General features: G+C 48.8%; 1 protein-coding gene across 3 annotated transcripts in view; it reads right to left on the bottom strand.

Moving 5' to 3' along the window:
- The window catches only part of AUTS2 (activator of transcription and developmental regulator AUTS2), a 1,152,295-nt gene that overhangs the window by 80,325 nt on the left and 1,048,951 nt on the right, over positions 1 to 23,019 (bottom strand). For 2 of the 3 annotated variants that reach the window (XM_036280264.1, XM_036280265.1), the window contains exon 6: positions 4,316 to 4,367. In XM_036280264.1, the coding sequence (XP_036136157.1) occupies positions 4,316 to 4,367 (52 nt within the window). Of the gene's footprint in view, positions 1 to 4,315; positions 4,475 to 23,019 lie in introns of those variants that run through there. The other variant, XM_036280266.1, reaches the window with a different exon arrangement.

Raw genomic sequence — 23,019 nt, 5'->3', positions numbered from 1 at the left:
TCTCTTACCTGATCTCCTCAAATCTTGAGCCATTTTTTAGCCAGGTTTTCTTCCTATGCTGCTGCTAAAACCATACTGTCAAAAATACCTACAGCCCCACTAACCTAAAGGCTCTGACCACATCTGTGTCCACGGAAACCCTCAGTACAAAATGACCCCAAGAAGAGGCCAGGTATACCTACCAGTAGGCATGGTAGGGCCTGGAAAAGGGAAAGTAGCCCTGGTCAGAGAGAGCTCAAGGTGATCCCAATATTCATGGTGAGTGTTCACCAGATTCCCTGTGGCTGGCCCAGGAGGGTAGGTAGCGCCCCTCTGCTGTTCACACTTCAGTAGACACTGGGTGCTCCCAACAGAGGGGAGCACAGACCCAGGGCTTCCTCCCTACCTGGGTCATTCCTACCTCAGCACTTAGAGATGCCCACTCAGCTAGCTCCACTCTCTAAGGGCTCACTCGCGAGGGCCCAAGGCTACAATGGGCAAAGGTGGGGGAAAAAGAAGGGGTGAGAACATCCGGGTGTGAAACACACCTCTTGGCCACCTCTCGTCTATAACTCGCCCTACCTGCAGGCTAGACCCTGGACAAGAGGGCTGTGGGGCAAGAAGGGGCCTTTCCCCTTCCCCTAACCTGGACCAGGAACCCACACCTGGGCTGGCAGATAGAGGGCTCTGCTCTCCTTCCTCCCAGGGAGGGCTGCCCTTCTCTCCTTTCCTCCTCAAGGAGCTCTGCCCTGAAGCAATTTCAGAGTTTCAAAGAGATTAACTATCTTGGCAGGATGGTCACAGGCGACAAAGTACTCATTTTCTGGCTATATATCAAAGTGGCAACACCTCCAAGAAGTAGGCCCTACGGTGGGTGAGACAGGGTAATACGTCCTGGCTGGCCATACTGAGCTGACAGGAGTGCCTGTGAAACCTAACTACTCCAGAATTCTGAGTACAAGTCCTGTTGCTCCTATAAACATGGGCAAGAAGTAAGTCTGTGTGTCTCTGTCTCACTGGGAGAATTAATGTTTTCTTTGGCAGATGGTTGACTCACAAAGACAGAAGGATTCATAAAATTCACATGAACATCCTGTAAACACTTAAACACAAAGATTAAATCAGGCAGCATTGACCTTGATTAAAGTTAAACTGGTTTTGTTGTTGTTGGTTTTTGTTTTTATGTCTACGCCCCTCGGCCCTGCAATCTGCAGGCTCACCTTCCTTTTGACATGCTCAGTTCTCCATGAAATGTCCTGGGTACGCGCAAGCACGCACTGCTTGACTGCTTGATTAATTTGTTGTAAAATGGGAAATAAAAGGCATCAGAAGAAAGCAACGCTTTGAAACACCTAAACACAAAATCCTTACTAGTTCTCTAGTAAGTTGAGTGAGCTTTATAACACAGAGAATGTCAACATAGTATCAATGGGCAGAAGTGACTAAAACAGTCATCCTACCTACCCTCCTCCAGCCCCTCCCTGTTTCCCAAGTACATGTTATAAAACAGCCCCACCAGAGATGTCAGGCCCAGGACTGGGAGCTTTTGCTGTGGTTGAAAATTCTGATCTAAAGAGGCTAAGTGATTTATTCAAACTCACAAACAGATTGATGGGACTTGAGCTTGGCCCCTGCTGCTTCAGCCTGGAGCTTCATCCCCAACAACCCAACATCAAAGCTGCACCCCCTCCCCAATCAGTTTGTAAGATTAACACTGCCCTCCCACAGTGAAATTTTATGGCCCAAATCTGCTGCCACTGGGCTCAGCAGCATACTCTCAGCACCAGTTTAAAGCCAGGCTTCTCTAAGGCCAGAGCCCTGTGGAACTCCTGAGCTGGAGAGGTGATATGCAGCTGTAAACATCTGGAGGTGGAGAACTACACGTGTCAGCTTCCCTGCACGCTGGAGGCTTTGAGGATTTCCCCAGTAGTGTTTGTTACCTGGTGTAAATTTGCCCTTTTCTTACAATGCCTTTTATTGCTTTTGGCTAAGAATACTGGACAGAGACAGGAAACCTGACTTGTACGCAGGCAGGCTGCTTTGCAGGACTTGACTTGATGTGCATGAAGCTGACAATTCCTTGAAGGCCTTGTCAACCATCCATCCAGCAAACACTGCCACTACCCAGAGTAAAAACAGACCAAAGACTGAAAGCACATAGCGAGATTCTGCACCTGTCTTGAAGCCATTGTTGACATTATCACTACACAATGAAGCTCTTTTTGAAGTTGTTTTCCTGATGTTTAGCAGTTTGAATACTAATCCCCTTAACAAAACTGTCCCCATCTCCCCCCACCCTTTCTGCTCCCCTTAATCTCCTTCTCTCAAAGGGAGGAGGGCGGGTGCTGGACACCAGTCAGCCTAGTCTGCAGCACCTGGATTTGCATTGATTCCCTCTCTTGTCATTCATGTTACCAACAGGAATTAGCATAAGGCATTAAGGGGAAACTCAGGAGGAGAAAAGAAAGACCATTTTGATGGAAATAAGGGGCAAAGGAATAATCTGCCATCAACTAAAATGCTTATTTGTGTACGGTTTCCCAAGCAAAGCTCAGAAAAAGCCTATGTTGATTTTAGTGTACACAAAGAAACCTTAATCCTTTCAAGGCAACTAAATCACCCCCAGAAAAGCAGCTCAGAAGAAAGGCACCCTGTCAGGGGGTGACTATTCACAACCAAATAGATGCCACAAATCACACTCTGTAAGTAAACACAAATAAGAATGTGGGAAACGTTTGATTGGAAAAGGGACAGCAGGGGGCAGAAGCAGGAGGGAAGAGGCAGAGGGGCACTCCTCCATCAATCACTCTTCATCTGCCCTGAAGAGAGCCTTTCAGCCTGGTGAGGGCAGCAGGGCCTGAATGCAGGTCCCAGAGCCAACTCTCATTCTGGGGCTGATCCCAGAGAGGGAAACACATTCCAAGCGTTAGAGCAAACTGGCCAAAGAAAGACACAGTCACGTGGTGCTGGAGGTCCTGGGAGGGGCTGCCGGGTTGTCACCGAAACACAGAAGACCTCCTTTGGGTGACCTGGCCTATCTCAGCCTCCTCCTCCTCCCACCTCCCCTTTCATACGAATACACCACTGTCTAGGAATACTCTCCCTCATCAAAATGAGCAATAAACAATTATGCGTTTTTACATATGAGCACTGTAGGCTGTCAATTGCACGGATCTTCTTTTATTGCGCTTTTAGCGTTATGGTTAACAAATTTATACAAACTTTCAGTCCATCAAAAAATATGATGAAATATAAAATTGGAATATTGCATTATGCAATAAAAAAGATAAAATTCAATATGACAATAATTCTGGGAGTAACAGCAATCACATAGGCATACACACCTCAAGGGAACTCTAAACATAATGTACTATTTAAAACTGCCGTTGGTTCCAATTCTAAAATAATCTGGGAGCTCAAAGTAACTGCACTTGAAAATGTGTCTTACTAATCAGCTAGCAAAAAAATGTTAGCCCGGGCAACCGTGGGATGCTGAAGGGGTTCCAAATTCCACGCTAGGAAGGCCCAACTCTGCGCAACCGCTACGAAGGCTTCCAGGCAACACAGAACAGGATTTCCACAGGAAACACACCTTCATCGAGCAATTATTGTGCAAGCACCTATATCCAGTTCTAGTATAAATATACTTTAGACCTTTCAAATCATACACCTTCGCAAAGCCCGTGATTAGGCACGTCCTTCAATTTCATTATTTCCAACAATACTGCTACAAAAGAAAACTGCCCAGAAACCTATTGGCAGTGATTTAAGGTAAGTTTTGCCTTAATGTACTGCTATATCATTAGCCTCTCTAACTCTACACTGCGGTTTGGAAGAAATTAATGGGATAGCACATATTTAAATTTTGCCCTCTTGTCCATTTATTAAGTTTATAGAAAGCCCACAGCAGAGGAAGGCTTGGTTTATGACCTTAATACTGTGAATACTAAACATCCACTGGTTATTGGAGCCTGCAGTACAAATCGGCTATTTATAGTTCTCCAACTGCTGGGTAGTTGATAAGTAACAATAAAGTTAAGTCATTCTGAGAACTATTCTTCTCCATTACCGCTTCCTACATTAAATTAAAGCCATATATATATATATAGTACTGATTCCTTAGTCAAATTAATTAAATAAGGATTCGATGTATTTTAAAAAATAGAGTTTCATGTATTACAGAAGAACACAATCTGTCTCAAGCAAAAACCACAAAATATCAACAGTAGTTTCAGAGTGAAAACACAGACCATTGTTTTCATTCTTTCTTTCTAGGCAATGACAATGACACAAATATAAAAATATGTAAGCCGTTGCTCGGAATTGGTCGTCTTACCTTTGTTTACAATAACAGTATTGAAGAGTTTTTCAGAGCTGGCATCTGATGCCTGAAAAACAAGAAGGGAGGAGAAAAGTGTTATTATTGTGATTAACCTGGTCATCACAGTCATTACTATTATTTTAAATCAATGCACTGCATTTTAGAAAAGCCTAGCAGGGAAAGAAGCAATTTCCTCCAGTCATCCAGAAGGTGGTGCTAGTTGACTGCATGAGAGAGACCTGCAGTGCAGCTATTTGCTGGGGGGAAAAAAATCTGATTTCAAAAACGTGTCCTTATTAGACATATTATCTGTGCAAAACATATTTCTATGAGATGATACACAAAGCAATTCAGCTCATTCACATAATGATTTTGCAATTTCGTTGACACATCATTATTTTGGAAGTGGTACTTTTTTCATATTTGTATACAGGCCTATTTTTCAATTTTCTTTCACAAACCAGAAATGCCTATTATTTGATGTTAAGCTTTTCCTCACTAAAAAGTGTTGACTAGTGCTCCCAGAAATTAATTTTTAAATATTTATCTGATGACCCCAAGATCCCTTATAGTAACCAGGATGACCTTGGTATTGAAACCAAAGCAAGCTGACCTGCCCCAAAACCCAACACTATACATGCCATCAGCATAAATTCCCTTTCCGTTTTCTAGAGATCATGTCTGCTAACTATTACACTGGCTTCAGGAAAGTGAAATAAGCCTGCTTAAACAGCAAGAGAAAAGCCAGTTTAAATTATACACTAATGTTCTGGAAAATAAACATGAAGTCGGTTTGAAGGAAAATATTATAATGTTTTGGAAGCACAGAATATTTCTAGGGCTTGAAAAATTAAAAAATTAAAGATTAAGCACCCTCACTATATAATTTGAAGAAGCATCTACATTTAAAATTACAATGGCTACGTTACATTTATGCTGTTTTGGTTACTCAGTCCTTGTAAGAAATCACTTATCTTTCACACTTTATAGAGATGTATGTTTGACAAAGCAAAGAACAGAATGCTGAATAAAAAAGAAAAAAATGTAGAAAATAGAGGAAGGGGGAATCTAAAGTACAGCATATTCTGATGTTGGGGCTGGCTTTTTGAAACAAAGAAGATATTCAATTTAATTTGTCCATGTTCTTTTGATGAAGATGAGTATTCCTGTGTACATGCATCTTGGAACCATGTTCTAGTTCTCAAAGCAAGTGACCCAGGAAGACATAAAATATTTTTATTTTGACTACTTTTCTCTTTATTTTCATTCTAATCTTCAAATTAGTTCAGAAGATTAACAGATTAAGAAAAAAAGATTACATGTGCAAAAAAGTGAACTGCATACACACCTAAACAGTTTTAAATAAATCCTAGACAGATTTTCCTCATATTTTGCAGGAGTAATAAAAATTACACCAAAGGCCTTTCTGACATCTTAAACAGAATTGTATATTACAGTACCTTTTGAATAAAAATAAACTGCAAAAAAACTGTTGCATGGAGGAGTAAATTAGATATGCATTAACTAGATCAATAAAATTGAACTATAAAAGCAAAAATTATGGGAAGTGTTGTTAAATTGTAACCTTAAGTGACATTTCTATGAATGTGAGCTTCCCAGGTAAAAACTTCGAGATAAGAGTATTTCACCAGTCTTTGATGAAAAAGTATCTCTTGATTCTAACCGAAATGGCTATGTTAAATTCATGGCTTACAAAATAAACTTCAGCTGGTATTTTTAAAAGAAAATAAGTCTGTTAATTAAATCATTTTACCAGACTGAGGAATTACTTATTACAATGAGTCTAACGAGCTCAAAGAAATATAAAAACAAATTGCTGCACCCCAAATGAAAAAAGCATGGGTAAGGAAAGTAAATGATTCCTGATCGAATTTTTGTTTGTGTGTTTGCGTGTTTGTGTGTGTGTGTGTGTGTGTGTGTGTGAGAGAGAGAGAGAGAGAGAGAGAGAGAGAGAGAGTGATGGAATAGGACAGAAGGTGACAGTGACCAGGCCCTTTGGTTGCTCTTCACACCCTCCCTTGGGCTGCCACCTTTGTCAGCTCCACTGGGCTACAGGCTGTGTTCTCAAGTAGGTGGTTAAGGGATCCTATGTCTGAAGTAAACTTAGATGTGATGATTATGATGCCAACCAGTAAGTTATGATGGAAATAAGTCTGACAGAATAGTCAGAGAGGTTTAGGACTACACCTTCTAATAAAAGCATCTTGAGCCCTTTAATTTTCGGATATATGTTACAAAGCCTGAAATGATGCCTCTTGCAACTGTGGGGAAGAGGGAGTCTCAACAAGGCCGCCATAGATAAAAAACCCAAAAGGAAATCATTGCAATGGGGCTTTGGCTGATTGTAAAATTATTCTGGATCCCTTCTCTCTCCCATTCAGGTGGTTCAGAAAGAGCTTCTTAGCCAAAGCTTTAAGTGGAAACTACAAGAAAATTCTTTGCTTTCCTTCCATAAACTTTCCAAATTCTACTTAAGATTTTCAAGCATTTGTTCAAATTATTTGGCTACTTGGGTTTTAATCTTTGGGACGTTTTCGTTTTCACGGTTTTTAGAAAAAAAGTCTTCAATTCCTTATATTACCTGGACCATTTTCCTGGCTGATTCTTATTTTTATTTTTCTTAATCAGGAAAGATAATGGAAACATGGTGAGGGAGCCTAGAGTTAGCACACGGGCGGAGCTTTTTCTTTCTTTTTAACGCGGGGATACCTTTACAAGCTAAAGACCTGTATTTAGATTTTGCTCGCCATTTCGTTTCATCTCCCTCACTCAATTTTGGAGGTTGAGGCTTGAAGTGGCTACATCTAAAAATTGATTTCTTTTGTTTTTTAAAAAAGGCTCTTTTAAAAGCGGGAGACGCAGGTTTGTATTTTAATACTAAAAATTTCCTAGACGCCGCAGTTGTTTAGAGAAAAGTTAAATAAGTCAGGCAGACGGGAGGGAGGAACACGGAGAATGAGGGAAACGAATAAAAGCCTTCAGTGCAGGAGGTGGGACGCAGCCGCTCCGCTTGGGGGTCCACCTTCATTTCCTTTGGCCAAAACCCGGCGGGCAGCCCTCCGAACCCGCAGGAAGGGGGACTTTTCAACAAGAAGAGAGAAACCTCCACGAAACTTAAGCGCGAGTTTTTTCCCCAGCTGCCGCCGACCCTGAACCCAGGTCTCCTTTCGCTTCCCCTTGGCACCGCGTGCAGGCCGGGATCCCGACCTTGGCCCGGGACCGCGCAGGGAGCCCAGCGCCAAGGTCTCCGGCCCCAGCGGCGCAGGCCCCGGCCGGGCCCCGGGTCAGGCGGAGCCCCTTGGGCGGGGGAGGCGCTGGGGCGTCTCCCGCCTCCGGGCTGGACAGCGAAGCTCCTGCCGCCCGCGCCGCCGCTCGTGGGCTGAGCCCGCCGGCCCAGGAGGAAAGTACAAAGGCGGGCCCGGGCCGCGGAGGGAGAGCAGGAGGGAGGGGGACGGCGGGGCTCGGCGCGCCGGCCGCCAGGAGCCCGCCCCTGCCACCCCAGTCCGCAGGCTCCGCCGCCGCAACAAAAGACCCCCGACCTGGCCGCCTCCCTGCCCGCCGCGGGCGGCGGAGGGGGCTGCGCCCCCAGGGCTGCATTACCTGGTCGCAAAGGGTTAAGCGGTCCTGTCAGCCCCAAGTTCATGGTTGGGTTCCTTAGCAGGGTTCGCGATGGGGGATCGTCAAAGATCAGGGGAAAACCAGCCAAACGCACGAAGAGAAAACGCCCCACTCCGACCGGGCTCGGTTCGCAAGTCTCTCTCCTGCTGTCCTAGCTAAAGTCTGAAGCGGAGGCAGGAACCAGATCCGTAGGGAGCGACGGCTTCGGGCGGCCGGGAGCCGGCGCCGCACACACATCCGAGCGCGGCCGAGCCAGGCGGGCGGCGGGCGGCGGGCGGCGGAGGGAGCGCACCCGGCCCGCGCTCTCCGCTGCCTTCGGGCCGCTCCTGCGGCGCGCGGGGCCGGCGGGGCACTGCGGGGACCCGAGCAACGTCCCGGGCGGGCCGGCGGGCGGGTGAGGCGACGAGGAGCGGCCCGAGCCGCGGCCGCGGCGCGCGGAGCTAAGAGCGAGGCGGCGGCGGCGGCGACAGGACAAAGGAGACCATGTGCGGAGGGAGGGAGGAGGGAGAGGGAGGAGGAGGAGGAGGGCGCACCGCGGTGGCTTCTCCCTGGCGGCAGCCTCAGGCTCCCCGACTGCCGGGCCCGCCTCTCCAGCAGCGCCACAGGCCGCCTGGTCCGGGTCCCGCCGCCGCCGCCGCCGCGCTGGAGGGGGACGCTCCGGGAGTCTTTATTTTTGGCCGATCTCACCGGCGCGCGGCGCGGGGGCGCTGCAGCGGCCGGGGCGCCAAGCGGGCTGCGCGGGGACGACGGCGCCTCCTGGCCGGAGCTGGCGGGCGGAGGAGGAGCGGCCGGGGCTGGCTGGGCTCCGGCCCGCGCTCCGCTCGCGGGCGCCTGCCTCTCCCGCCGGCTCAGAGCTCAAGTGAACTCCATCAGCGGCCGTCACCGGCGCCGCGGGCTCGCTGGCTGGACGGGTGTCAGGAGGGGGCGGCGGCGGCACCCGGGCCCTTGGCTCCGGACTTCGCTCCCCGACTGCGCCGAGCGCGCCTCCTCCAGACGCTCTCAGCTCTCGGAGCGGGACTTCCTCGGTGCGCGGAGACCGAGCCGCCGGTGCCGCCGCCCCTCCTCCGTCCCGCCCCGCGCGCCCCGCCCCTCATCGCCCCTCCTCTCCACCCGGCGCCGGGTCCGCCCGGCGGGGGCGCAGTCCGTGAGCGCGACATCGACAGCTGTCGCTCCCCCCGGGGCTCGGGCCCTAGGTCCCCAGGCCGCCTTCCTGGCATACGGGCGCGGCGGGAACTGCAACGCCCCAGCCCTCCCCGCAGTTGTGGCTTCCAGTATTGCGCCGAGGCAGGGAAAGGCCACTAGGCCGGTAGCTTGGGGTTGAAATGCAACTAGGCCAGCCGCATCTGCACGGAGCACGCTCTCTAGGCAAGAAAGTAAGGTATAGGAAACGCCTGGCACGTAGTAGGTGCTCACCCCCCCCCCCCAATAAGTACATTGTTGAAAATGGGGGGGAGGGGGTGTCAGAGTCTAGTACTAGAACAAAAAGGTCTTAATCTGACCTCATCCCCATCATGATCAAAGACTGAATGCAGTTTGTTAGGTCTTAAGGATAATTGAGTGCATGAACTGGCCATTTACAAAACCCCACCCCCCATTCTTCAAATCCACTAACAAAGTGGAGCTGATTGGTTCCCCTGGCATCCACCAGATGTAGGGAAAGGAATAAAGCAAAGCCACAGCCTCACTACATGGGCAGCAATTACTGTCTTCCTGACATTTATCATCATTGTGTTCTTTAGTGTAGGGCCTGGAAGGGGGGAGAGGGCGCTCAATGACTACAAACTTTGTTGGATTTCCCCTGAAATCCCACTCCTGCCCAGGGCATACCCAGCCCCCTCTGTCCAGCCCAGTAGCCCCCTCTGCAGGCTTCTGGCCTCCTTACTATCCAACTACAAAGGCCCTGAAAAGGTACTAGGCGATACATGGCGAGATCCTCTGCAAACAAAAGTTGCTGTGATTTTTCTAGCACATGGGAAAGTGGACAACAAGCCCTAGATTGCAACTGGAAGGGTTCTCGGGTAGAGTGGGCACACCAGAGAAGGGTGGGAGAGCAGCTTGCAGTTCCTCGTTTCCCTTCCAGTGCCATTACCTGGAGGGCAGCTGAGATGAGAGGAAAGAAACCTGCTGTGGAGAGACACACACCGCACACGGGGGCATGGAGACTGGCTTACGGCAGTAAGGCCCATTCCTCACCTCTTGGGAGTTGCACATCCCTCACTGTTTGATTTCATGGCACTCTTGAAAAAAGTATCAAGGAGAAAAAAGAGGTGCTTGCTGTATGGCACAATTCTTTTTCTTGAACCTCCAAATGCAATTATTTTGGGAAATAAGCAGGTCTCTCTCTCTCTAGCCTCATACCCTCCCCAACTGGTAGCCCTCATGGTGTTCCTAAAAGCAACTTTAAAAAAAAAGATAGGTAGTAGAGAGAGATTTTTCTCTACCCCTAGAGAAGTCAGAAGAAAAGGTGCCTCAGAAGGTGTAAGTTTGGAGTTGGATTTTCCTATTGTTTATAAGATGTCACAAAAAACAGCTGAGGCCCTCCAGCTAGGGGGCATTCATTCTGAAGCTGTTTCTGCAATACCCAGATAGCTCAAAGGCAAACATTAAATTTTCAAGAAAATACATTAAAATGTTGTTTCTTTTAGAGCAATCAAAATGGGATGGTTTTCTTGTCTTGTTGCTCTAATAAAATCAATATTACAGGGAAGAAATTGCCAGAGCTCCTGCCAGGACCCCTCAGGGTAAAGTGAGATGCACAAAGGATGGGCAACCTAAGAGGCCCAAAGAAAGCAACCACTTAGCCCTCTGAAGAGCTTTTCTCAGGCAGCATTTCTGACACTTAGCATGCCTTGCATTAGATTGTCATCTCTGATTATCAGGGTTAGACCACAGATGAAAGCCTGGGATAGATCTGCATGTGTCCCTATGTTTTGATTATCTGCAATCAGGAGGAAGGCAGAAACGCCAATAGCCAAGCCTCTAGAGAACGGCTGAATGCGCTTCTGCTGCGTCTCCCTGCCCCCCTGCCTGTGCCTGGCCTGCTTCCTGTCACACCATGGTCACTCTGCTTCATTTCTCAACCTCTCCACAGACATGTGAATGAGTCCATTCTGATTGGTTTCCAAGTTGCTCTGTTCCCCCTCCCTTCTGGAAGGGAGGGAATCAAATCGATGTTAAAGCTGGAAGGGGACAGGTACAGGGGCAGCACCAGAAGTATAGAGAAGGAAGACCGAAAAAAAAAAAAAAAAAAGATAATACACACACTGGGTGGCTGGACATCCTAATCTGAGATCTGACTTTCAAGAATGAAGAAGATTTATTATTATTTTACCTTGGGAAACTTAGCTTCTCTTTATTGGAATTTGAATCTCAAGATTACACAGACAAATGTCTACAACTTCAGGAGGTTTGACATAACCAGCACCAATGGCTTAATGTCACCTTCCGTTTCTGAACCAGCTTTAAGGAGAGCAAGTCTTACAAAGTGTGGATCCTAAGCAGCAGATTGCAAGAATATGGATTAGGGGGTCTTTTCAGTATTAGCTCAGCTTTTTCAGAAACAAACACAATGTCTGATATATGACCAAAGACCTCGGCCAACCTCATGATTAACTAGCTCAAAGACAGAACAAACATGCTAAATTAAAACATGGAGCCCTGGCCGGTTTGGCTCAGCGGTTAGAGCGTCGGCCTGCGGTCCAGAGAGACCCGGGTTCGGTTCCCGCTAAGGGCACGTACCTCGGTTGCAGTTTGTCCCCGGCCCTGGTTGGGTTGTGCGGGTGGCAGCCACTTAATGTGTCCCTTTCGCGTCCATGTTTCTCTCTTTCTCTCTCCCCCTCCCACTCTATCTGAACAAAATATGGAAAAATGTCCTCGGGTAAGGATAAAAAAAACAGAAAAGCATGGAGTCATCTTCCTCAAATCTCAAAATCTATCTAAATATATTTAAAGATAAAGATAAACTAGGTTACTAACTAATGGAAGTTCTTCCAAACCCATATAAAATGCAGAGTTTTAAAGCTTAAAATGTGAGACTGGTTCAGTTTGTATCATAAATGACCAGACTGAGACTAAACACTTTCTGGTAAAATATTTCTTACAAATGCGGGTCTTCTTTGAGCAGTTTATAGAGCAAAATTCAATGTCAATGCAACGGGCCTCAGGCACTCCCTAACAGAACATGTGTGGAGTGTTTTAAAGGAGGGGAAGTCTTCACAAGAATTTCCTCCAGCTTTTATATTTTAAATTGTCTCACATGGAAAGACCGGGAACAGGGTGCGGCGGCACATGGGTTCTCTCTCCGACGGCCCTGGGGAAGCCATCACCCCACCTGGGTTATTTCTGTGTCTCTAGGACGCTTGATCTTCTCAAATTTTAAAGCTCCTCTGATTTTGAAAATACAAATTAATTTCTACCTGTTCTCTGGGCAGAGGTTAAGAGCCAGCATCTGGCTGACATCACGGCCCTGTCACTTCTGAGCCAGGAGACCTTGGGAAAATCTCGTCCCTGTCCATACCTCATGCTCCTCATCCGGAAATGAGGTGGCAAGAGGACCCGCAGCCCACAGGGCTGACGTCAGCCTGTGGGTGCATGACGAGAGGACCAGTAGATGGCTGAGATTTTCGCAACCTGCCAGGGAGGCTGGGCACCTGACAGCATCTGGGTAACTGATAAAATGAGGGGGACTCAGGGTGAAGACACCTGGCACACAGTACGTGGGATATATTGTTGGCTCCTGTGATGAAAATGGACACTCTTGTTTTGGTTGCTGTGGAGAACAACAAAATAAAGGACATTCTGGTACGGTAGCAGTAACGCCAACCCCCCACAGTGACAACAAAAATAACCACAAGAGCAACAAAATGACACCAGCCCCCCAAAGTGGTGACAGTGGTTTGCACCGTCTGTACTGGAAAGACCCCCTTCACACAGGCCTTACGGCAAACAATCCCTCCAGATCGGGTCAGAACCTGGATATCACTTAGCCTGGGTCATGGGATAAGGCTGGGGGAAGGGGGGGGGGTAATGTGGATCTTCTTGATCAATTATCTAGTCTAGCCTTGAGTGAAGCAAAATGTTATGAGAGTTCACCATGCTTTAAGATGTCCTCAGCCCCCTAGCAGCAAGGGCTTCGATTTCTTAAACATAAAAGAGCACGCATCCCGATTATGTCATGTGCGCATGTTAACTTGTAATTCCAGTTTTAAAAGGCCTACAGATTTGCTATAATTAAAAATGGTTTCTGTCCCACCGGTGTGACTCAGTGGTAGAGCGTCGACCCGTGCACCAAGAGGCCATCGTTTCGATTCCCAGTCAGGGCACATGCCCAGGTTGTGGGCCAGATCCCCAGTTGGGGGCATGCAGGAGGCGGCCAATCGATGTTCTCTCTCATCGATGTTTCTATCTCTCCCTCTCCCTTCCTCTCTCCAAAATCAATAAAGGAAAAAAAATGATGTCTTACTGATACATGTTTTGTTTTTTGTCCCTTTTCTCTGTGTGGGATCCCCACCACCTCAATTTGATTTTAAGTCCACCTACACAAAGACCGTGTCTTGATTCACACAACGGCCGTGGCAGCAGTATGAGGAACGGAGACAGGTGCCTGGAGACCGAGTCCAGCACTTGACATCTACTGAGGATATAATGACAGCCTATTCCCCGAGACGCGCCTTCTCCATGAACCCAGGTGCTTGGGGATCTGATTCCCATCGGGAAAAGTGTTCACATGTCGTGTACCCAGCCCAACACTGGTGGGCCGACTTCAGTAGGTGCATGGCGAGCTAGGATGAACAGATGGCTGAGATTTTCCCAGCCTGCCAGGGAGGCTGGGGCACCTAAGTGTCTGGGTAACTGATAAAATGAGGGGAGACTCAGGGCCAATGACCTGCAGTTGGACCGACATGCTCCCTACTCACCTGGCGCAGAGAACTGAAGTCAACAGGTTGCTCCCCCCAGCGAGCAGGAAATCTCCCTGCCGCCAGGGCTGTCTGGCCCCACCTCTGCTCATTCCTGACTTGTACCTTCCCTGCTGTCCAGCCCAGGAGTTAAAGCCCTTCCAGGGTCCCAGGGATTTCTCCTGTGGGAGTGTTACATGCGAGCAGACCTCGGGTGCCCCCAGCCCCTCAGCTCTGTGCCTCCAACCCTTCTGAATAAGGAGGGTTTTGAACGGAGGGTTCATTACTTATGGCCCTGAAAGCGGACTGCAATAGTTCACGTTCTCGCTGTGGCAAAGCAGAGTCTCCGCCATTATACGCCTGTGTTGCTACAATTGATCACGGGGCTGCAACGGGAGGGAAGTAAATAAACCGAACTGGGGTAGTTTATGATGCATGCTATTGAGACGCAGGGCGAAATAAATATTTTCCAAGTGTAGAAGTCAAGAAAAAAGAATTTTACTTTCAAACTTCACAGTGTACTATAAACTACATAAGGGAAAAAGTATATTAAAAAAACTCATAAAATATCTCTTACTTAACCTCCAAATCTACATTAAGATATTAATATTCAGAATCTGACATCCTCATGAAGAACGGCCATGAGATATAAAAATACATTCCATCCCTGCTCACGTCGCCCAGTGGCACCTTCCTTTTCCCAGGTAAGTACGTAAGGTCGGGACTCTGAGGCCATGTCCTCCTGGTATTCACCGGGGTGCTCCGTCTTCTATCCTATTTCATACTGATGAGGCTTGTAATGAGGGGTCTAGAGACCTGCACTTCATATCAAGTCCATCCTGCTTGAGGACAGGCAGTCACCCTGCTGAAATCTCCGAAATCTGGGTCCTCTCACTCATTCCACATGAAAATGGGGGTGGGGTGAGGGGCCCGAGGTCATTAAAATGCATAACGTGTACAAATGTCTGCACCAGCTACAAGGACGGGCAGAACAAAATGTGTAAATAAGACACTGGAGATGATAAACGGAGGAAAGGGAAGCATTCAATCGAAAAGAAGATGCTCTTGGTGAGGCATTTCCTTTAACTGTCTTTACGTAAATTATCCCAGAATCTGATTCTTAAGCAGGCTTACTGGATATTACAATTTGTGGTCCCCAGCCTAGTGGTTAGGAAGTTAGAGGGACGCATCTTTGAATCCAGTCAAGATAGCTGGTTCATCTTGAGTTACTTAACTTCCTAAGCCTCATAGTCCTCATCTGCAAAATGGACCTAGCACTGTCAGACAGCTCTCACAGTGTCGCTGCAGACCTGAAAAGGAAAAGGCATCCTGATGCAACTTGCCCCTGGGCTCCTCACACCAGGATGACTCAGTCGGAGGCCTTCACACTGGCACCGGCGTTTCCCTGGGGCACCTGGGAGGCAGCTGGGTTCAACCCCTGGCTCAGCCTCTCCCACTTATTAAGCTTCGTAACGTTGCAAAGACTGCTTCACGTCCCCGTGCCTCAGTTTCCTCATCCATGCAACAGGGCAATAACAGCGCCTACTGTTGTCACGGCACCTGCTGTGAGCATTCAGTGTTAAGATATGAAAAGCACTCGGAGCAGCACCTGGTCTTCATCAGCCACCAGCCACCTAGGAGCAGGTGTTCTTCGTTTGGGGAAGACTGACCAATAGTGGCCCCTCCTGGTGAAGGGGAAAGTAGAAAAGGTCCTTCGTGGTGGTGTGACCAAGGCAGCCTTGCTCCCCTCGGCTGGCCGGACGGCTGCCAGGCTGAAGGAGGACTGAGCGGGGCAGACAGTGCTGATGCAGGGGCTCCCTCGGAAACGGGGCTGTCCCAGCCGGGTGCAGGTAAGAGCTGGAGCGCCCAGCTCCCAGGCACAAGCATGGCCTTGGGAAAGGGGCGCCCAACAAGGAAGGCGGTCCCAGAGCCACCGACAGGGGTGCAACTGTCTGCATGTCCACAGGTGCGCTAAGGGCCAGGTGAGTCAAGGCTGCCGTGGGAAAAGGGCCACTGGGGAACTGACCACATTTTCAGTTTCTACCTAGGAGGCATTTTAGCCATTTTGGACCGAGGGGGCTCCCCAAAATGGTCAACAGCTCAGGGGAGGCAAAGGCGCCCCTGAAGCCACGCTAGATGGTCTCGGCGGATGGCTGAGTGAATGATTCACGTGAAAACGGAGAGACCGTCTTAGGTGGGCGGGATCCATGTCCACCATCAAACAAGTCACACCTGCTACATTGTTCGAACGGCAGTTGTGTTCTGAACTGAGGGAAAGCGTCTGTCTGCCTCTGATTGGAGGGCTGTCCTTTCTAGCTTCAGTTAGTCCCAGGGAGAGCTGCTCTTCTAGGTCTGGGTCAGGCTCAAAACACGATTTTTAATCTCCATCTCAGGGTCTTGAAGTGGAAGGGAGGGAGAAACCAACGAACAAACTAGGGAACTAGAAAAAGAGCAGAGGCCACAAATTATACACCGTGATGTCTTTTACTGGTTCTCAGATGCCGCCTCTCCTGACTGTGCTGCGGCGCATGCCTAGAGAAACACAATTTTTCAAAAATGTTTACAATTAGGATGTCATCTGGCCTTGACTCAACCCTGCTCTCCTCCTCCACATTTCAGACAAGGCAAGTGGGGAGTGAGGATGACACCCCGGTTCCGAGGTCGCCACCACCTTCTCCACCGGACCCTGTTCTACCATCCATACCGTTAGGCGAGTCCCCGTTTCCCTCGGCAAACCTGGAATTCCACCAGCCACTCATGGCTGAAATATGTCAGGTCTAGACCTAAGTCCAAGTCAAAATGAATTCTGGTAGCTAAAATCTAGAGAAGTTTCAAGATCCAAAGGGTCACGGTAACACTGCCTTCAAGTGGTGCAAATACTACCAGGACATGTGAGTAGTTTGCCGTCATGGGTTTTCTTAGTGTGGAAGGTCACAGACATCCACAGTAAGTCATGTGCAAAAGTAACGTGACCAGTGGTGGCCAACTGCAGGTCAGCACGTCCTTCCCACCACTTGCCCTCAAAGGGTTTGCTCTCTTTTCCTGGACACATGTTACCTATAAATATGGATATTACTTAGGGTCCTGGAAATTCTATCCCTCCATCTATACTAATACACATGGACCTAATAAGGCTTTCATTTTAGCCTCATTATGGAGTATCCAGATGGTCCAAATATTTATTTGCAGAAATTCCTGTCGGGCAAGAATGAATCATTTGCTTCTACTGTTTTGGTGAGTCATACAGTTGCCAGGGTATGAGGTGGGCAGTGAGGATGTCCAAGAATTCCCTTGGTTTAGCCTTCCTGAAAGCCTTCTACTGACCAGTGTTTCTGAGTTTTCACCCTTGTGCTTACTGGTCTTAGTTTTTTCTCCCTGTCCCTTCTACACTCCCAGAAAGACATGGAAATCTCTAACATGGCCATCACAATGGCTTCCATCTCTGTGGCTTTGTGGCTTTGTGAACTAAATGAGAGTAACGAGCATACTTTGCAGACGGTGACCTTCTGTGCATGCGCCAACTGCTCTGATCACACACGGCTACTCCACAGGCTGAGCGCAGGCCTGCGTGCACACGCCAACTGCTCTGATCACACAGGGCTACTCCACAGGCTGAGGCCAGGCCTGCGTGCACACGCCAACTGCTCTGATCACACACGGCTACTCCACAGGTTGAGGCCAGGCCTGCGTGCACACGCCAACTGCTCTGATCACACACGGCTACTCCACAGGTTGAGGCCAGGCCTGCGTGCACACGCCAACTGCTCTGATCACACACGGCTACTCCACAGGTTGAGGCCAGGCCTGCGTGCACACGCCAACTGCTCTGATCACACAGGGCTACTCCTCAGGTTGAGGGCAGGCCAGCGTGCACACGCCAACTGCTCTGATCACACAGGGCTACTCCACAGGCTGAGGCCAGGCCTGCGTGCACACGCCAACTGCTCTGATCACACACGGCTACTCCACAGGCTGAGGCCAGGCCTGCGTGCACACGCCAACTGCTCTGATCACACAGGGCTACTCCACAGGCTGAGGCCAGGCCAGCGTGCACACGCCAACTGCTCTGATCACACAGGGCTACTCCACAGGCTGAGGCCAGGCCAGCGTGCACACGCCAACTGCTCTGATCACACAGGGCTACTCCACAGGCTGAGCGCAGGCCTGCATGCACACGCCAACTGCTCTGATCACACAGGGCTACTCCACAGGCTGAGGCCAGGCCTGCGTGCACACGCCAACTGCTCTGATCACATCCACAGGCTGAGCGCAGGCCTGCGTGCACATGCCAACTGCTCTGATCACACACGGCTACTCCACAGGCTGAGGCCAGGCTTGCGTGCACACGCCAACTGCTCTGATCACACACGGCTACTCCACAGGCTGAGGCCAGGCCTGCATGCACACAAAGCCCTGCTGCCTCCTCTGTGGGCCTGTATAATCTCTTTTTACAGACCTCCGCTGCAAATCAATTAAACCAGCAATTTCGTCTTCTGCTCCAAACACAGCTTATCTTGAAGACTTCCTTAGGCAAATATATCCAAAAAAATGTCTCATGTGTATTACCTGCCTCTTGGCTCACTTCTGGACACTGTCATTCCTTTAGGGGCATCCGATTCCTCAGTGGGAACAAGACACCACTTTGGGGAGCAAAGATGCAGGGGGCCAGGACTGTGCCCTCACATGTCCCCAACCCCTAACATCATCATCCCCTTAACATCTAGTACAGTACTCCTAGGTCTTACATATAACAGATGATCAATAAACAGTGGTTGATCAGCGAGGTAACAAATACATGACCACATGTCTGCCAACGACACAGAAGAGAATGAAGACACGATCTCAAAAAATAAACTGTAAAGCCCTTTCCACAAACTACCAGTTTAGAATTTCATCGAATGTAGAAACCCACTGTCATGTGGCTAGCAACAGAGTATATATAAAATCTCCTGAAAATGTAATAGTGATTAAAATACCACACCAACCATTGTGGTAGCTACTCTCTCAATACAGCCTCCAGTAGTTCTCCGTGAGAACTGGAGCTATGTCCTCCACCCTGGAATCCGGGATGGACCTGTAACTGTGTAACTGGTTCAACCAGTAGGACATGGAGGAAGGGATGTTCTGGAGCTTCAGAGCTTGGGTGTTAAGAAGACCTGGAAGCTTCTGCTTCGTTCCTCTTGGGACCTGGCCACCATGCTGCGAGGAAGCCCAAGCAGGCCCACCTGGAGGATAATCGAGGCCTCGAGACCTAAGCCCTAGCTCGGTTCCTGGCTAACAGCCAATGACAACTTGCCAGCCATGTGAATAAGAGTCCTGGGTGTGGCTCCTTCAGCCCCAGCGAGCTCCCCTTAGCTGATGCTAGAAGGGACACAGAGAAATGGTCTCTGCAAAGCCCTGACCAAACTGCAGAATTGTGAGCAAATAAATAATGGTCGTGTGTTACGCTATTAAATGTGCAGCTTGTTACAAAGCAACAGGCAACATCCATGTCACTTATCCCCAACATTCAGAAGAAGAAAGAAGGTGAGCACATGCCAGGGCGAGACACACCCATGAACGTCACCTTCTGCTTTCTTGCCGCCCCAAGGTAATGACGAGGACCGTGAGGTTAAAGAAAGAACAGCACTGAAACAGAGACAAGTACAGCGGCAGCAACAACAACAAAATCCTGAAAGAAGAAAAATCTTTGCCAAAAGAAGAAGTTTCTATTTGATAACTTAGAAGAACACACTTAACATGACAACGTTAATGAAAGAATACATCTGATCTCCCCCTTCCCTTTTGGAGGCTGAGTGTTTGCAAAACTAAAAACGTCGTTCGTAATCCCTTCTTTTATCTGAAACAGATTGCTGTTTTAAGCACAGCCGCGTGAAACTGCAGGTTCAAAGGAACCTAAAACCGAATTAGCATAAAATCTGGAATTCTCATTTCCACCAAGTGCACAGCTGCCCTGTGACAGCTCTTCTGTGAGTTTGGTTTCAAATGGAAACGGGAAGTAGCTGCGGCAGCGTGGGCCACGGCTCCACGCTCTCAAGCCTCGCTCCCTTCCACAGACTCAGGCGCTCACGAGCGCCGCAGGGGCTGACCCAACACCTCTGGGAATGGATCCCCTGTGTGGGGCAACATCCAACGCCATGCAGTTTATAAGTAAGGGGACTTGGGGGTGGCCCCTGCGATATGAATGCTCTGCTCGTACTTTTAGGAGTATTAAATATTTTAAAGTAAATTCACACACACACACACACACACACACACACACACACACGGCGAACCTGCCAGGACTGAGTAGGTGGGGGAAGTAGGGAACCCTTTCCCGTTTCTGTATTACAAATGCCAAGAAACCCACACTCCACACGCTGAAATTTAAACACCAGCAGGTATGTTATTCTCTTTCATGATTCACTTAACACTCAGCTTTCTTTTTAGATAATGACAGCTCTAAGCATCTACATTTAATTCTCGAGAACCAAAGGTGGGGGAGGGGGCAGCTTTGCCTACTGCTGAAGTACCATCACCTCTGGGACGAAAAGTTCCATTTCTTTGTATAGGGAAGAGCAAAAAAAAAAAAAAAAAAAAGATACTATGTATGTGATTCACCTGAGGAGAACACATGCTAGAAAAAGACTTTCTCTCCCCAGGAGAGAGGGTGCATTTGCCCAGAGTGGTCCCAAACTTCCTCCTCCAATCCCCATATGACAACTGCATGAACTGAGTGGCAGCTGGTGGGCGCCGCACCAACAGCACACGGAAGGCAGGCTGCAGCCACGCAGGGAGCCAGAGGCATGGCCTTCTCCTCCGGTTCCCACACCCCCCCGCCAGGCCTGCCGGACCCTCCCTGTCCACCGCGCCCCACTCAGAGCCATCAGCACCTGGTGTTAACTTATCCACCAGCACGGCAAGAAACGGGAAAGGGGCCCATGTGGGCCGTGTGTGGCCGCGGAGAAAGTCACAGGGAAGTGAGTGTGGACCGTCAGGGGCTCACTTTCACCCAGGTTCGTGCCTCCTTTGAAGTTCCTCTACCGCTAGGTTACAACTTTTCATATTCTCCAGGAGGAAAAAAAAACAAAAAACGTAGGGAGCATCTGGTATTTATACAGAATCTTAGAGGGAGTTGACGGATTTAATTACAAGTGTTAATAAAACAGGAAAATTGTAGCCAGGCTTTCAAATAGCCACTCGCCTATAGGTAACAAGACTGTCCGTTGTGCTGCTGGTTAAGAATGCCATCTATCTTCCTAGCAGTGAGTTTTCTTGGAAAATACAGTTGTTGGCTGGTCGCTTTTATTTTAATTTACGATGCTGTCCTTCTTATACAAAGATCGAGCTACAAACAACATTCTACTGGGCTGTGTGCTCTGCCTTGTTTTCCCATTTGCAGTAGCGGTGATGGATTTTCCTCCTTACCGGTGCTCACTTACAGCCCACAACATGCATTTGTGAAGTGAGCGCTGGGTTAAAGGGATACCATTAGGCCAGGAAAGGGAGTGCAAATAACTGGCCTACACGAGGATCAGAGACCTGCCCTGACCCCCACTGGCAGCAGGCTATCACAGTCCACGACAGGGAAGGACAGTTGCTGAGGGAGTACTGGACCAGATTAGCAAAGTTGGGGGACCTGGGTTTCAGAACAGACCCAGTCCCAGTTAGTGTGGTTTTGGGCAAGTCATTGTACCTTTGCTTCTTATTCAAATGCCTGCAAACTGGGACGGATACTCTCTCTCACTCTTTCCATACATGAGATCATATGATGCTAAATGACCTAGTATTTGGATTACACAGAGAGAATAGTCATTGTGTTAGAAAGTAACATTTCCTCTTTCCATCTTAGTTCTAAGTAGGGCATACTGTGTTGCTTGACTCACCTCTTCGCCCCCCACCCCGACTTTCCTGATAAATCACTGACACGGCAGAGGTATACTATGGTTCGCGCTGAACCCTTCCAGCCGGTGGGTGTGATTAACGTCCTCACCCGGAGCACACGGGAGCCTCTCAAGCTTTGTGCTCGTCACTTGGTGCCACGGGCCCATTAAACACATTTGTCAGCTTTGTGTTTTAAAAGCAAAAGCAAAAGGGTAAATGTGTCATCATGCACTCTGTAATCTGAAATCCACAGGGGAAGGACTTCAGAAAGAACAGGAAAAAATACACACGCCCTCCCCTGAACCCCCTCCCGAATCGGAACACTGCCGAATTCAAAGCTGGGGTTTGTCTTCCTCAGACCCTTCCTAGCCAAGGCCATGTGCAGGCCACATTGGGAACCAATTTAGTCATTTCTGACTTCTCAACAATCAAATAAAACAATAAATGGCCTGAAAGGGGCTTGCAGGGGAAGAGGACCACATGTATTTCCTCTTAGGATTTTTTTTTAACATGAAAGTTTGGCTTGAAGAGAACTTATTGCGCAGACACACGTGGCCTCGGTGGGATAGATCTTTAACTGACAAGACAGAGTCCAGATCTGAGCTCGCAGTATCAGGACTTAAACCCTCAGAATTTGGTAATGGAAAGTTTGGGTCACATGAAGGGCTGTGGGATCGATCCAGGGATGAGATTTAGTTTTCAATGAGCCTCTCGGGCAGGCTGAGCGTCCCCCTAAGAAGCACCATATGTCCCACATTCCACCTTTCTTCTTCTCTGGGCAATTCCCGTCTGAGAGGCCAGAAGACTCCTGGCTTCGGGCCACTTCCCTGTGTATTTGTTGTTGACTCCCATCCTCAGGATTACGTTCTTGATGCTCTCTTTTCAAATGCTTCCCAAGTTTTTATTTTGAGGAATCTCAAACTTAGAGAGAAGATGAAAGGGTGGTATGAATAACACAGCACAACCCTTCGCTTCTATCCTCCATGGGTAACGTTTCACCGCTCTCCCTCTCACTGCTGAGCTGGAGAGAGCCGCACACTGCTGATCTGGTCCGTGGGGAAACACGAGCTCTCCCAGCTTTCCTTCTAGTGCTTTCCTTGGGGTGCTAATCCGAGTGGTCAGCATGGGAGGCCAGGCCATGCTGACTGGTGGGCAGGGGCCCTGTGCATGGAAAACCCCGCGTGTGTTTCAACAGTCTGCACGAGCTTGGTTCTTCTGTCTGCTTCCAGGACCCGGGACGACTCAGTGCAGCTGGGGCCCCGGAAGTCGCTCTGGGCTCGATGGAGCCGAAGGCACTTACTTGCTCTAGCACACATTGCAAAG

The sequence above is a fragment of the Molossus molossus genome, unplaced genomic scaffold, assembly GCF_014108415.1.
Source record: "Molossus molossus isolate mMolMol1 unplaced genomic scaffold, mMolMol1.p scaffold_m16_p_3, whole genome shotgun sequence".
Taxonomy (NCBI): domain Eukaryota; kingdom Metazoa; phylum Chordata; class Mammalia; order Chiroptera; family Molossidae; genus Molossus; species Molossus molossus.
The sequence above is the reverse complement of the archived record's forward strand: the minus strand, read 5'-3'. Positions and strand labels throughout refer to the sequence as shown.